Source organism: Neophocaena asiaeorientalis, unplaced genomic scaffold, assembly GCF_003031525.2.
Source record: "Neophocaena asiaeorientalis asiaeorientalis breed wild unplaced genomic scaffold, Neophocaena_asiaeorientalis_V1.1 scaffold597, whole genome shotgun sequence".
Classification (NCBI taxonomy): Eukaryota; Metazoa; Chordata; class Mammalia; order Artiodactyla; family Phocoenidae; genus Neophocaena; species Neophocaena asiaeorientalis.
The window spans coordinates 1,278,898-1,290,582 of record NW_020172664.1 but is presented as its reverse complement, the minus strand read 5'-3'; the positions used below and the strand labels follow the sequence as shown (position 1 = coordinate 1,290,582).

The window sequence follows — 11,685 nt, the reverse complement described above, 5'->3', positions numbered from 1 at the left end:
TGAGAGGCCCACGTACTAAAAAAAAAAAAAAAAAAAAAAAAAAATGAGGCTATGACTCTGCTATCACAGAGGTGTTGCTTTGATAACAGTTCCTGGGATACTTCGACTTTTCAGTCAATTCTTGTGGCTTGACCATAGTATTCAGTCACCATGTGGAAACTTCTCTTGTATTTCTTACATTTGCCAAGTGAGAAAGTTATACGGTCTTGATATTTTATTGCTTCCCTACTTAAACATGTACCTAATTGCCCAATTTGCTGTTATCAAGTAGATTTAAGAGGTAGGAAAAATCTGTCAGTTCCTACATAGTACACACTAGCTCCCTCTTTGTGCTATTTCGGACAAGAGTGCATGCAGCTTTTACCGTTTTATCCAGATTTCTGGTATAATCAGTAGCTTCAAAACCTTGACCTCTTCTAGACTTTCACTGCTCTACTTGTCCTTGCATTCTCTTTCTGCCTTTTAAAGTTAGGAGGAGTTTGAAGATGTCATGGGACTGCCATGACAGCAACAATGATACTTGCAGAAAGCTAAAAATCTGGGTGTTACATGTCATCAAAGGCCACATTCAAAAGGTTGTTTAAAAAAAAGAAAAAGGCCACCAAAGTTTGATGAGACCTATGGTTGGGATAAGGAAGCTGGGATAAGGCATGAAATAGAAATGTGCCATATATTATAAGTGACCTGAAGTTTTCCAAGTTTGGGGAATTTTTTTTCCAACCTTGCGATACTTCTATTTTATTTAATCCGTGTGTGTGTGTGTATGTGTGTGTGTGTGTGTGTGTGTGTGTGTCCCAAGAGCAAGCCTTTATGTTATGTCTTGTATCCTTATGATTGAGAATTGTTTAGAGGAGAAAAGCCTCAGACGGGAAAAAGGGAATTCATAATTGACTATGGGAATTGTGGTTAACTGATGTGATACCCAATTCTCTGGGAGCTAGAGCTACTTAGATGAGGACAGAGAGAGTATGAGAGGAATAGAGAGGTGTAAAGGAGGTACTTTAGAGAATGTTAGGGGTGTTAGAATAAGTATATTTTGATAGACCTATGAATTTTGGGGGCATAATCTCAAAACTGTGTCTTCAAGATAGTGTTAAAGTTATTATTAAAACTCACTAAAGGAATTCATCTTGATATTTAAACCTTTATAACTCATCTATTCTGTAGTATTGGGAATCGGAGAAATTTCAGTTTTATATAGAGTGTTCAGCCAGAAAATAGTTTAAAACGTAACTTACTAGGTAAAGGAATCTTTGTGCCTTTGTGAAATCACCTTGGAGAAATTTTCATGTTTTAGGAATTTTTTTCCTGATTTAATAACATTCTTTACATTTGAGTAAATGTAGTTTCATATAGTAAAATTTAAATTTGTGATTTTTATGTAAAAGAGAAAGAAGAAGAATAGATTTCTTAAATTAAAATGTCTACTTTTCAACTAGGCATCATTTTTCAATTAAGAATTTATTTCTAATTTTAATGTTTACTCCATATTTGATGAAAGAATTCACTCTTTTGGACTGTGTGTTTTAAAAGGCTAAAAATTGTAGCTCTTTAGGAGACTGACCAATTCATCAAAATACTTCCTTTCGTCTTTTGTCTTCCCTTTGAAAAGGCTATTTCATGGTCTCATAACTGAAATTCATGAAGCAAACTGAGAGGCAGTAAGTTTGAATAATATAGCAGTATTTTACTATTTTTATTTAAATAACTTTAAAAATTAATAACAACTTTAAAAAGCCACATAGAATCAGAATTAATAAATTTTCATATCAATGTTAGATTTAATATTCAAATTGACCATGATTTTATTTTCCAGTTTTTCCTGACAAGAGTTACATAACCTTTTAAAACAAAACCTGTTATCAATTTAAAGATTAATAAATACAGCACATAATATTTCTGAGTCTTTATTTTTTTAACTTAAATAAAAAGTAGGTTTTTGTGCCAAGTTGATCTTTTGTGGGGGTATAAATAAAGGAAAGTAGACCAACGCAGAAAGAATGGTTGTGATTTCAAGAGTACATTTTTATGTTAAATGTATTTGAGAGAATGAAAGCAGCATCGAAAAATGCTTTCAAATAAGTACTATTGAAATCAAACCTTCCTTCTTTATTAGGCCTTTGAAATAAGAGAATGGTGAGACAGAAATGAAAACTTCAAATGAAAATTTAAATGTGTCAAATTAGTTTTTAAGTATTCTACATTTCTCCTACTATTATATGAGAGTAGATCTATCAAAACATTACTTTGAAACCAAAACAGTTTTGAGCTATAATCTAATAAAATGTGTTGTATTTTTGTTACCATGTCATTTTACGACGTTTCAAAGGAAGCAGAGTATCTTTAGCCTAATCTATAATAGTAAATTATTTTGAAAATTTGGCTTGACATACAAACAGATGTGTTTTCTTGATTCCTTTTAAACTGAGGGTTGGTGGTTTGTGGTTTATTGTTCCTGTGATTGGCATTAAAAGCTTTATTTCACAGCTTGCAGTGAGGGACTATTGGGTAAAGAGTGTCTGTGTTCCACAAACTAAATTCAGAAAGTGTCAATCAAGGTCTCACATAGGTTACTTAGAGAATGAGTTTTCTTACTGATTTCACCAAATGTCACCTCATGCTGTCTTTGATTGGCACAGCCTGGCAGGGAGGATGGATGAATCTGTCACCGACCGGTTAATTGTGTTGCTGGTCTCAGTCTGACATTAGGTCTTTGACTCTTAAGTGGCTCAATACAAAACAAATTAGCAGATTGTAGTCATATTTCTCATTCTATATGCTTTGACCTTGTTGAATGCAGTCCATAAATCATATTGACTGACACACAAGTAAATGATGAAAGCTGCTTTTGAGACATGGATCTAGAAAGCAGCACTGTGAAGGTGCCATGGAAGGATGCATATGGTTGACCCTTTGGGAATTTCCTAGGAGCCAAATGTCTCTTTACCACAATTGTTCTTAGAAGAAAAGCTTTTGAGTAATGCAAAAAGGATCTAATATGTCAGCAGATTCTCTTTTACAAGTTCCTTTGAAATATAAGAAGTTTGTCCAAGGGTTTTCTCTCTTTACAAGTTGTTTTTCAGCAAAATGTTAGATCAGGGTAAAAAAGTAGTTACCTTTAAAAGTTTGGCAGGTGTTTTTACTTATTTACTGAAATTTATGTTGTTAAAGAGGAGAATGTTAATAATAGTTGCAATTAATTTTTCAGATGAGGACAGCAGAAATTTCTAGGTGCTTGATATTAAATGTGCTGTGTTTTCTCAGTCGCTTCACTTAATTATTTTGGCTTTGTTGTAATGTTAAAAACCAGAGCATCTCTAATGAAAAAGGCTAGTTTTTAAAGATAGTTGTAAAAGTACTTAGATTATTTTTGTTCTAGAAAGTGATGCAGTATTAAAAGGATCAACAATAATAGCAAAATAGTGTTCAGAAAGGGGTGTTTTGGTTATACAAAAGTGTACCAAGGGCTACAGGCATCAAAAATGAATTGCCAGAGAGGTTTTTGGAATGTGCGAGTTTCTGGAACATTAAAATTTTCTGTCTCAAAATAAGTAATAGATAAAATTTAAGAATATTTGTTCACATTTTATAATCAGGAAGTAGACATTTTAATAAGTATAATCTTATAGAATATAACTTTAAATATTTGAAGGATTTGAACCTTTGATATTAATTTTGAGCTATAAAAAAGGAAGAATTTTTCATTTGAATATTTTACAAATATTTTAAACTTCTATCTTTGAGAACAATAAGCCTGTATTTAATATGCATAATCAAAGGAAATTTTATATTAAGATTTTATTATTACATGTATTATTTAAACAAAAAACTAAACGCATGTGTGTGTGCGTGTGTGTGTGCGTGAGCATGCGCACACACATATGTTTTCATTACCTATATCCACCAAATTTATGGAATAGCCTGAATTTTTGTACTAGTACCATCATTTTGGCTCCAGTACTATTGCTACAGTCATTTGTAGCATCTGAACCTGTGTTAAAATTTAAAGATCACCTTAAAATAATACTACTAACATTATGCAATGTGTTTATGAAATGAATGTAATAATAATTGTTTTGGCAATTTATTAATCTGCTTTTGCAGTTAGTACATTATAGTGGCAACGTAAGTAGGACATGGAGCTGATTTGATGGAGAAGTACATTAAACTAAAATGCACTAGTTGTTCCATTTGGTCAAAATGACATTTCCATTAACTATTCTCAAGCCTATTACATTGTAATTAAATTACATGCCATTGATTTCTTCTTTTTCTGTCTCCCTCCTGCCCCTCATTCATATTGATATCATTCTGCTTGGGGAATGGAGCTGCATGTCTCCTAGACTAATTCCTCTTGGGTTTGGGGGGTCTTGAAGCATGCTGGGTTTTGCATTGTTTGTTACATTCCTTTTTGGCAGTTCATCAGTATCTGTCAAATACATTGTTTGCATCAGCTTTTATCTCTAAAGTTTTTGATATAGATATTGGCATTCCATTTCAGATGCACAGTTTTTCCACTGCGCATAGTGTCTACATGCTGAAGACTCATAAAAGATTCATAAAAGTTGCTTGTTTCTAGTCTGACTTTAAATGTGTAACTTAATGAACAGCTGTTCTAGTAAACTTGAAAATGTATTTATGTTTTTTCTTACTTTTCTAACAGATCAACCCTATGTAAACATTTTTGTATCTATTATAGCATTTATGTTTGGAAGATTTTCATGATTTTATAGATTTATTGGCCTTTGTGATAAGTAGGAAAAATATATAATTATCAAATATCTCTGGGTAAATATTTGTTAATGAGAACGAGGCAGAACACGGCACATCTTCCAAATGTCATTATTTCTAACCCTGTTCCTAGATCTTTGAATCCTATCATGGGAGTCAATCCATCACCAAATCCCATACTTGTGGTTTGGAGATAACCATACTAGGAGCAGCATTACACTAGAAAACTTTACCTAAAATAGTTTTTGTAATATTTTCTTTTAAACTTTTAGTTGAAATAAAAATCCTGCTTAGAAGAACAATTTATACTAAAAGCAATATTGTATTGTGATCCCAGTAATCTGGAGGCTAAACATTTAAAATTATTTTTTATCATTTTAAAGGCGATACAGCCTGAATCAAGGCTGTCAGTCAAAATTCATGTAGAGTTTTAGGAGCTTATTATAGTAGAAAATATAATGATATATATACTAAAAGACAACCACAAGTATTTATAGCTCAATTAACTGCATATTTCTAAATTATCAGATGATTCTAAAACTTAATTTCTAAAACTAAATGAAGATCTGTAAATGACTGTGAAATCATATTGGTATGCAAGCTTCTCTTTTTCCCTCCTAATTGAAGCTGTGCTACAAACTAATGTTCCTATTAGAAGTAAGGACTTAATGACTCAAAGTATATTTTATAAAGTATATTTTATATATTACATATCAAAGTATATATTTTAAAGCATATTAGGTATAGTTTCAATTCTAATAAATTACACTATTAACTTCTTTAATTCTTGTCTTGGTTAACTGTTTAAAGGAAAGCTTAAAGAGCATTATATGAATAAAATGTTCTGTCAACATGACAGTTACTTTATGTCACAAATGTCATATTTTAATGTGCATTTTTAAAAATACTTGAGGCATTTCAGGAGATCTGAAATAATAAATAATGGGTTTTAAACTTGTACTTTAATTTTTCTGCATGCAGTTAGAGCTTAAATGATATTTATATCCTGAGAAGGACAAGTCAACAGAATATTACTTTCAATTCCTATGCTAAAAGACAGCCACTCAGAATACAGAAAGAGAAAGGCCAATAATTACTATTCTACCAAAAAAAAAAACAAAAAAATGCCATGTATATAACTTTTGTGATACACGATGATATATTTATATGTTTGTTTGTTTGTTTATTTTTTGGTTTGGATATTTGTATAACAGGGGAAAGTTGCCCAGACTGCTTGCATGTCAGCCTGCCAGCATCTGTCAACATCATTAATGCAGATGCTCCTGGACAGTGAGTTAAAACAGATAAGCATGGGAGCCGTTCAGCAGTTTAACTTAGATGTCATACAGTGTGAATGTAAGTACCTTATTGGTTAAATCTGATGCATTTCTAAGAATCTATATTTAAATTATATGAAAAAATGGTATATAGTAGGATAGTTCATAAAGGAGGGAAGCGGCCTGATTCAGTTAAACTTTCGGCAGCCTTAGAAGCAACTTCTTTTCAACAAGAGAAAAATATCTTACTTTCACATTTAGGGCCTGTAGAGCAGGGATCCCCAACCCCTGGGCCGCGGACCGCTACTGGTCCACAGCCTGTTCAGAACCGGGCCGCACAGCAGGAGGTGAGCGGTGGGCGGACGAGCGAGCGAAGCTTCATCTGCCGCCCCCCATCGCTCCCATTACCGCCTGAGCCATCCACCCCCCTCACCCCCACCCCCCTGCCCATGTTAAAGTTGTCTTCCAAGAAACCGGTCCCTGGTGCCAGGAAGGTTGGGGACCTCTGCTCTAGAGAGGCACTGAAGTGACAATCCAGACTGGATAATTAAAAAGGTGATACATTTATGATTCATTATTTTTCCTTTATTCCTTCTTTTGGTCATTCTTGTCTTCTTGCCAGGACTCTCCTGAGGTTTGTAGTAAGTGAATGAAATGATTCCAAGTTTGTCATTCTTACTTTCCTGTAAATAACTTTTCAGATACCTGCTAAAGAATAATCTTAGGACCCTGCATTCCAAGTGAAGCTTCTTTTATATTCTGAAATTTTGATTCTCTTTCCCAAAGAATTTCTCAAGTCTTTACCTTTACCATTGTTTTTCACTTTATTTTCTTTAGGTGACAAGTTAGCAGATTCCATAATCTAATGTTGACATTAGCCAGTCATCTTCAAAATTGAATGTGCTATTTAGTTATTCGCCTTGTTATATATACTTCTAGATGTAGGTTACCCTTATACAGAACATGAGTTTATGGAACAATTTTTTGCATTACTTTCAAATGAATGGTACACTGATTAAATGATAAAAATCCCTGGTTGACAGTTTAGTCAGGCACCACTGTTGATAAATTGAAAATCAGTGGGACACAAGAAGGATTATAAAATATTTATTTGGGCAGATTTTGCGATAATATATTCTCTGTGAAAGACGTTAAAAAATTAAATGTCAGTGGCTTGCACCTGAAGCAGGAGTGACAGATTTTTTTTTCAACAAATAAAAAATATTTGTCTGCTTCTATATATATCAAGATCAATTGTTTATTACACAAAAAAAGAAATGCAAAGTTTTAAAAAACCCACCTATTTCCAAAGCAAAAGAAAGATAGTTTTTCCCTAGGGAAGAGAATTCATTTTCTTTTCCTAGAAAGCATTTCTAATTTTCTCTAATTAGAAAACCTTTATATATTTCTTTCTCAAAATAAACCTATTGTTTACAAAATGATATTTATCTTGTATTTACAAAAATACTTACCAAAAAGCACTTTTTTTTTTTTTTTTTTTGCAGTACGCGGGCCTCTCACTGTTGTGGCCTCTCCCGTTGCAGAGCACTGGCTCTGGACGCGCAGGCTCAGCGGCCATGGCTCACAGGCCCAGACTCTTCGCGGCACGTGGGATCTTCCCGGACCGGGGCACAAACCCATGTCCCCTGCATTGGCAGGCGGACTCTCAACCACTGCGCCACCAGGGAAACCCCAAAAAGCACTTTTTAAAATGTTTCTAACTCAAAGTAATTGTTAATTCATTCTACAAATAATTTGAAACTGATTTCTTAAAGTTCTTTAAAAGTTATCTTACAAGGGAATTCCCTGGCGGTCCAGTGGTTAGGATTCCGCGATTTCATTACAAGGGCCTGGGTTCGATCCCTGGTAGGGACCTAAGATCCCACAAGCTGTGCCGCACGCCAAAAGAAAAAAAAAAGTTGTCTTATGAGATCATTTCAGTATGATAATGTTTATGTAAACATTTTACATAAATATTGCTTGAGGGTGGTTGAGCCCTTTATTGGTATTTGGTTGTGTCTTCTCAATTAGATATTTTTGTTAAAAAATGGAAATTACTGTTTGGTTAGGCAGCTTCAGGTACCTAGAGATTTTCTCTGTCCTCTTACCTCTCCATGAATAGTAAGCCTAACTAAGAGAAAGGCACAAAAAACACAAAACTTTGCCTCTCTGTTACATCATAGGACAGTTTCTCCCTTTAGTTACTTATTTGGGTGGAGTTAATGAAGGCTGCTTTTAAGATGTTGATGTTTTCTTAAAAGACTAATCTCTTGGAAGAGATTATTCCTAAGTATAAGGTATAACTCAGTTAAAGATGTCTGGGGTCAAGTGCAAGAGGAATAAACCCTAGCCTGATGGGGGCCAAGGTTCTGGTACTATAGATATGGAAAGGGAGAAACCAGGACTCAAAGACAAACCACAAAAGATAACTCAGCTTCCTATAAGATTATGGCTGTGGTTGGCTCTGCTCCTTAATTTTTATCAAATATTACTTAATCATTACTTAATACAGTATCATGCATTCAGTACTCACTGAACAAATAAAAATTGACATTACATTTTTTTTTCCCCCATTGGCCACACCACGAGGCTTGTGGGATCTTAGTTACCCAACCAAGGATCAAACCTGGGCCCCCGGCATTGGAAGCTCAGAGTCCTAACCACTGGACCACCAGGGAATTCCCTGACATTACATTTTTCATGTCTATTCCACTCTCTTTCTGGTGCAAAAGAATTATCTACTCCCCAACTCATGACTTTTAGTGATTGATATATAAATCACTTAAAAATGAAACTTAGCTTTCTCTAATAATATGTTCAGAGAATTTTAGTTTTCATCCCCTTTTTTTTTGGCCACGCCACGCAGCTTGCAGGGTCTTAGTTCCCTGACCAGGGATTGAACCTGTGCCCCCTGTAAAGGAAGCATGCCGTCCTAACCTCTGGACTGCCAGGGAATTCCCTTCATCCCTATTTTAAATAGTGTTTTTGTTTTTTAATCTGGAAGAAAGCAATTTTTTAAAATACAAGGTTTATTTTCAGTATTAATGCTGTGTGTATTCTTTCTATACATTGGGGCAGAGAAAGGAGAAGAAAGGGAGACAGGAAGAGGAATTTGGATAGGTAAGAGGAAGGCTAGAATGTATGGTAAATTTGTGAAGAGAAGGAATCTGGATGCCTTAAGAATCAACTGGGATATGGAGAAAACAGGCAGGTAGTTCAGATGTAGAATCCTAGAAACTAAACAACCATTGAGTTTCACCACCCGCCTAGTAGGACATACTCACATACTCCTCTACCTTGAAACACACTCTAAAATAACCCCATCAAGTAGTTGTCCAGCTCTTCCTTGAACATTTAATTTGGGAGATTAACTACTCTTTAGAAAATGAGTTTGCATTTAATATATTACTCTGTCAATTTCTCACATTGAGTTGCAGTTGTTTTTTCTAAACTTCTCCTAATGTACCTAGTTCTGCGTTAGGGCTAGAGTCACCACTAGTCCATATTGTGCCTTTGTGCAAATTAGAAAAGATATTCCCACTGAAGGGAAAAAGTCCTCCAGTGTTGTCCCCTTTCTATGAATTAGAAAAAAGTTTACCCTTTTTCCAGCTGGACACCCCCACCAAGGCACATGACTTATCAAGTGAAATGTGAGCTAGATTTCAGCCCCTGTTCCCTCCCCACTCCTCTCCTCAGCTGGGCACCTGTGTATAGTAAGCAGTCTGATAACTACAGGTGGCAGTTCCTCTTAGGGTCATATAGAGAAAACCTAGTCTTCATCCACAAGCCAATTATATGAAAACTGCTCTCATATCTTTCTGAATCTTCTGAAGACCAGAGATAAACAATTCCTCTTACTGTTCTCATGTGATAATGATTTTAGGTCCAAAGCTCTTCTTTGAACAAACTGGTTTGACTGCCTTCTGTTTAATGTCTGACACCCAAAATTGAATACAGAGATACCCAGGTGTGGTGGAACCAGTATAATATGTAGTTGGACTATCAAATACATTGTTCCATATTTTGTACTTTATTAGTAAAATCCAAACTGTTATTACCTTTTTTGGTTACCAGAGTATACTCTCGAATCATTGAAGCTGTAGCATTCTAAAATCTCTTTATCTTTCTCTTTTTTTGTGTGTGATTGTCAAGCTTTGTTTTTCTTATACTTGTATGATTAGTTTTTGTTTTAGGATTTTAAGATTATCCCTATTAAATTTTATTTTAAGATTTGTCCCACAGCTAGCCTATTGAGATCTTTTTATATCAAAATTTAATATCATCTGCAGATTTGTAATCATGCTTTTATTTAACAAGGTCATTAGCAAAATGTTGAACAAAACCTGATATCTGTATCCTGATATATAGTACATCAGTGATTCTCAAAACATGGTTCCCAGATGAGCAGCAACAGTATCATCTGGGAACTTATTAGCAGTGTGAATTCTTGTTTTATTTTATTTGTTTATTTTCTTTATTTTTTTTAGCTGCATTGGGTCTTAGTTGCAGCATGCGGGATCTTTTGTTTGTGGTGCATGGGCTTCTCTCTAGTTGTGGCATGCGGGTTTTCTCTTCTCTAGTTGTGGCACGCGGGCTCCAGTACACATGGGCTCTGTAGTTGTGGCGCACGGGCTCCAGAGCACGTGGGCTCTGTAGTTTGCGGCACTCAGGCTCCCTCATTGATGTGCGCAAGTTCAGTAGTCGTGGTGCTCGTGCGCGGGCTTAATTGCCCTGTGGCGCGTGGGATCTTAGTTCCCCGGCCAGGGATCAAACCCACGTCCCTTGCACTGGAAGGTGGATTCTTTACCACTGTACCACCAGGGAAGTCCCAGCACTGTAAATTCTTGAACCCCACCTGCTGAATTGTGAATTCTGGGCATAGGACACAGCAGTTTCTTTTTGAGTAGGCCTTTCAGGTGATACTGAAGCACCGTAAAGTTTGAGAACCACAACATTACATGGGTCTATCTATTCATACTGACTTAGCTCCATTATTCAAAATCTTGGGTATCTTTAGATTTCTTCAGCCAGTTGCTAATTCCCTGGTTGAATCTAATTCATAGTTTTGAATCTAAATCATAGCTCAAAGTTATGAGCAACTTTGCCAGATGCCTTGCTGGTATATAGGGATAATAATGGCCATTGAATTTTCCTCATCTACCAGTCTAATTAGTTTTTCAAAGAAGAAAATGTTACTACTCTGATTCTTCATAAACCCATATTGATTCATAGTAATTACTTTCCCTTCAAGAGGCTCAGAAACGATTACTTAAAAGTCTGTGACCAGGGACTTCCCTGGTGGCACTTATACTTGTAACCCAGTGGTTACGAATCCGCCTGCCAATGCAGGGGACACAGGTTTGAGCCCTGGTCCGGGAAGATCCCACATGCCGCAGAGCAAGTAAGCCCGTGTGCCACAACTACTGAGCCTGTGCTCTAAATCCCGCAAGCCACAACTACTGAGCCCACGTGCCGCAACTACTGAAGCCTGCACACCTAGAGCCCATACTCCGCAAAAAGAGAGGCCACTGCAATGAGAAGCACGCGCACTGCAGCGAAGAGGAGCCCCTGTTCTCCTCAACTAGAGAAAGCCCTCGTGCAGCAACAAAGATCCAACGCAGCCAAAAAAAAAAAAAAGTCTGTGACTGGTTTGTGGGATTAACATAAAATCCTACTA

The 11,685-nt window shown here is 35.7% G+C and overlaps 1 protein-coding gene across 10 annotated transcripts in view; it reads left to right on the top strand.

Moving 5' to 3' along the window:
• EXOC6 (exocyst complex component 6) overlaps nucleotides 1-11,685 on the top strand; it is a 192,321-nt gene that overhangs the window by 133,808 nt on the left and 46,828 nt on the right. For 7 of the 10 annotated variants that reach the window (XR_003002485.1, XM_024739500.1, XM_024739505.1 and 4 more), the window contains exon 19: nucleotides 5,946-6,087. The exons of the other annotated variants lie outside the window; for them this stretch is intronic. Coding sequence is in view for 6 of the 7 variants with exons in the window: in XM_024739500.1 (XP_024595268.1) it covers nucleotides 5,946-6,087 (142 nt within the window). In the remaining variant the exon portion in view is untranslated. The remainder of the gene's footprint in view (nucleotides 1-5,945; nucleotides 6,088-11,685) is intronic. 10 annotated transcript variants of the gene reach the window in all.